Source organism: Cucurbita moschata, unplaced genomic scaffold (assembly GCF_002738365.1).
Source record: "Cucurbita moschata cultivar Rifu unplaced genomic scaffold, Cmos_1.0 Cmo_Scf00038, whole genome shotgun sequence".
NCBI lineage: Eukaryota > Viridiplantae > Streptophyta > Magnoliopsida > Cucurbitales > Cucurbitaceae > Cucurbita > Cucurbita moschata.
In genome coordinates, this window is record NW_019268554.1 from 115225 (window position 1) to 119626 (window position 4402).

The 4402-nt window shown below is 38.1% G+C and overlaps 1 protein-coding gene across 2 annotated transcripts; it reads right to left on the reverse strand.

Annotated features, from left to right (window-relative positions):
• On the reverse strand, positions 1-4064 carry LOC111432550 (protein GrpE-like). Of its 2 annotated transcripts, XM_023069490.1 has the most exons (4): positions 3733-4064; positions 1930-2463; positions 727-951; positions 1-369 (listed from the first exon to the last, which is right to left on the reverse strand). In XM_023069490.1, the coding sequence occupies exons 1-3, from the start codon at positions 3985-3987 to the stop codon at positions 730-732; spliced, it is 1011 nt and encodes a 336-aa protein (XP_022925258.1). In that variant the 5' UTR covers positions 3988-4064; the 3' UTR covers positions 1-369; positions 727-729. The 2 variants fall into 2 exon arrangements, with proteins under 2 accessions (XP_022925258.1, XP_022925257.1); XM_023069489.1 differs by lacking the exon at positions 1-369 and having other exon boundaries at positions 411-951.
• Between the last annotated feature and the right edge of the window lie 338 nt (positions 4065-4402).

Below are 4402 nucleotides of genomic sequence, written 5' to 3' on the forward strand. Positions count from 1 at the left end.
TAAGGTGAAAATACTTTTGTGGGAAAGATGGATTTAAACTCTACAACTCTAGTGAATGAATTAAGTTGAATCGAACTTCGAAAAGACAAAAAAAAAAAAAAAAAAATTAAGAAATTAGAAAATAATCAAAAAGAACTTAAGGGAGACAGACAGGAAAGAAGAGACACTCGTCGAACTACGAGGCGGAGAGCACGACTGGTTGTGTGGTGGACAAATGTCACACGTAGAGAGGAGCAAGGCGTCAGGCACCGAGTGGGGACACACATTGTCTGATCCGACCTAACCCGAATGCTTGTGTCTGACCTGAACCGCTACCCGCATCCGTTGAACCGACCCGACCCGCGACTACCTTTCCCCTGATAAGAAGCTCTGAAAATAGAGTTGTTTTAGTTCTGGAAAATGCTTGAAAATGAAACACAAAGTAGGAAGCTTCATGAAGAGTGGACTACCATGCCATTTTCTGGCCTCACAAATGGAGCCACATTCAACCAATTCTACAAACTTACAATAGAGCCTTTGCTAAATTCTCTCTCAACATGTTAGAACAACAGGGTTTTTAGAGAGAGAATTAATATGTCTAAATCAAACTACAACATTTCCACTGACATCAAAATTATCAAAACTCTCTGCCTGCAAAAGCCTGATTCAATTCATCTCCAGTCTCTTATCAGGCACAAACAAGATTCTTACTATACTCAAAATTGGATGGTGGTGTAGAGGAATTACGTTTTAAGATGACTCCGTATTGGATCTTTCATAATTCTCACTTGAATCATGTTCTTCTGATGGTGCTGCTGCTTCGGCTGGCTTTTCGGGTCCGGGACCAGCCGATACTTTCACCATGGATGGACGCAAGAGTCTGTCACCGAGCAAGAATCCTTTACGAAACTCGTCGAGTATGATACCTTCCTCAAACTCTGTGGAATCCTCCCTCATAATTGCTTCATGAAGCTGTAAGAAGAAATTGATTAAAGAAGTTTCAATTAACCAAACTTGGTCCCCAAAAGGAGAGGAGAGATTAAACAGCAGATCCCTGATTAATTCCATGGTCGATCATGTCATGCAGTTTAGAATGCATATTAACAATAAATCAAAAAAGAAAAACAAACATATCAGCTCAGAATTCAATGGTTTGAAGATAATCCAAAATTACACAGAAACATAGAAATAGAAATAATAGCCTTGTGAGGGCAACCAAAATATGTTTTGCAAAAGGCACTATTATCAAGGAAAATATGATTTACTCTCTCACATTATAATGCAAAAAAGATCACAGTTCTTAGTGAGGGCAACCAAAATGAGTTGGCTTTCACATAGGCAAAAAGTCACAATCATAGTTTTCATAGGGTCAAAATCTACACGAATACATGTATCCTCAAGGGTGATGCCTTAAAACTATATCCACGTTTGACATTCATCAAAAAAACAGACGGGAGGATTATTGGGAAGGAGTCCCACATTGGCCAATTTAGAGAATGATCATGGGCTTATAAGTAAGGAATACATCTCCATTGGTCTGAGGCCTTTTGGAGAAACCCAAAGCAAAGCCACGAGAGCTTATGCTCAAAATGGACAAGATCATACTATTGTGGAGATCCGTAATTCCTAACACTAACCAGAGGAAGTTCATCAAGTTATGATCATTAGATTTGCAAGGAAAGGTCCTATAGCTCCACTAGTTTCCAGAGTTTGATCACCAATCTCACTGAAATAAATGGCATTAAATCTATACAACCATTTTACTCCACCATGTCAGATACTCTAAGAACCTGAACAATTTAAACAATTTGATAGCGAAAAAGGATGGTCATTTTTTAACTAAAAGATATTAGAAGTCACATACTGATTAATAGTGACTTTACTTGATGAATAAAGGCAGGCAGATGAGATTTTGAAATTTTAATAAGTGGACTGGAAGCAAAAACTCACCAGTGGATCAAAAGGTTTTCCAACTGTCTCGACAGGAACTACACCCAATGAGCCCAAAATCTCGTTGAACTGCTTATAAATGCTCTGGTAACTTTGATTTATCTTCTCTTCTCCCTCTGTCTCCACCTTGATCTGTGCCCTGGCTCTCTCAAAATTATCCAGCACACCCAATAAAGTCTCTACTACTTCCCCTTGGGCATTTTTTACCAAGGAAAGACGTTCCCTCTCTGTTCTCTTCCGAAAATTTTCGAAGTCAGCACTGATCCTCAAAATTCGATCCTTCTCTACAGAAAGGTCTTCAGTTAAGGATTTCAATTTCCTTTCGGCTGCAAGCTTTTCATCTTCAATTGATTTCAGAAAAGATTCTATTTCAGCTATTTGAGATTCATTGTTATCAGCTAAAGCCTGCTTATAAGATTGAAGTGCTGCTAGGATGACTGATTGAGGTGAATCCTCAGCATTAACTTCTGCACCATCATTTATGTCACTATCACTTGCAGCGTCTTCCACACCAGTATAACTAACAGAAGAGTCCTGTTACATAAATATATGAGCAACAAGAAAATGCAAGGCATGATTTATGCATAAACTTAATTAAAACAATCTAAATCCATGCCGTGAGAAACTATTTTTCATTGTCAGAAGTTATTACACTTCCTAAGCATGCAATATCAAAAATCTTCAAATTTTAAAAAATCAAATCAATAATTTAAACTTGAAACTTGTAGGTCTAAAACACTATAGTTTATGGGTCATGTTTCGTTATAAAGAAACCAAACCTTCATCAAGAGACGAGTATGGTATTTGTGAAATCCCACGTCGGTTAGGGAGGAGAACGAAACGTTCTTTATAAGGGTGTAAAAACCTCTCCCTATCAAACGCGTTTTAAGAACCTTGAGGGGAACCCCGAAAGGAAAGTCCAAAGAGGACAATATCTGTCAGCGGTGGGCTTGAACCGTTACAAATGGTAGCAGACACCAGGCGATGTGCCAGCAAGAAGGTTGGACACGAGGCGATGTGCCAACAAGGATGCTGGGCCCCGAAGGGGAGGTCCCACATCGATTGGAGAAGGAAACGAGTGCCAACGAAGATGATGAGCCTCGAAAAAGATAGATTGTGAGATCCCACGTTGGTTGGGGAGGAGAACGAAACATTTTTTATAAAGGTGTAAAAACTTCTCTCTAGCATACACATTTTAAAAACCTTGACGGTAAGCCCAAAAGGAAAAGTCCAAAGAAGACAATATCAATTAGCGGTGGGCTTGGGCCGTTGCAGTATTTACTTCAAACAAACTTACTAAAAGATATGCCCGAGAGGTGTCAATAAGAACCAAAATCAATGACAAGTAAAGCAGCAAAGAATAATTTAACCAAACTCCGAATAATGGAAAACAACCAAAACTGTTACCATACTCTCAACTTTTTAGTTTCCACTAAAATTTCAAATGTTAAGTGGATAATTTCAAGGTAAGTTTTGAGAAGGTCTAAAGCTCTCTAGAACATCCGACTCTGAATGTCTACATACAATCCACTAGAACAATTAGAATCCAGAAATACACAATGAGCAAAAGATAGTGCCAAAATTCCGTATTCCCTCTCACAAAACTTGGCAAATTCATTCCAATCGATATTATTAGATACAACAACGCGATTGTATTAACATCTCTGCAAAAAAACAACATCCAGCTTCTAATTCAATCCAAGCACCAAAACTAACATTAAATCTCCTCGAACACTATCAAACCTAACAAACTAAAGAATCAAACTACATTAGCTCGAGAAAGAAACCAAAGAATTAAAGTACCTCAGCCTCAGATTCGTGAACTTCCTCTTCGACCTCGCTAACTTCCGTATTTCCAGAGGAAGCAAACGGGCCAAGCTTCGGGAACCGGATAGAACGAGGACGAGAAAGCTTGGAGGAATTGATGCAATAAAAGGGAGAGTGAGAAGTTCTGAAGGAAAGAGATGAGGACTTTAGGGTGGATTTGGAAGAGAAGATGGTGGATACATTTGCCGGAGGAGTTGCCTGAAAAAATGGAGCTCTGAGAATCGTGGCCATGAGATAAATCACAGAGCGAGAGAGAAAGGAAGAGAGATAAGGGTGCAGAGGAGAGGAGAGTGGGAAGTGCGCGAAAGGTTGGCTCAGAAATTATATTAATATTATAAATTCCCAATTTTTTTTAAAAAGGAAAATATTATAAATATTATAATTCATAAAATTAGAGATCGATTGCCAGCCGTTGATGGTAAGTGTTAGGCTTGTTGCGTGATAATTAATTAAAGTTAGGTTAAAAAAACCATTTTTTAACTAATTAAATTATATTTTAATTAGATATAATTTAATTTTATGCTTTAATTTTTGGTTCCTTAGACTTAGTTAATAGTGAACGACGGGTATCTTGGGTTGAGTCACTACCTCATAAAATCTAATAGGATAGTATGACTTCGGTTGATTTGAAAATCATCTATGGAAG

Excerpts from the sequence above, each read along its gene's own strand:
- LOC111432550 (XM_023069490.1), bottom strand. The coding sequence starts at position 3,987 with ATGGCCACGATTCTCAGAGCTCCATTTTTTCAGGCAACTCCTCCGGCA. Across the intron at positions 2,464-3,732 it reads TTCACGAATCTGAGGCTGAG|GACTCTTCTGTTAGTTATAC; the intron begins GTACTTTAATTC and ends TTTATGTAACAG. Across the intron at positions 952-1,929 it reads GAAAACCTTTTGATCCACTG|CTTCATGAAGCAATTATGAG; the intron begins GTGAGTTTTTGC and ends TTCTTCTTACAG.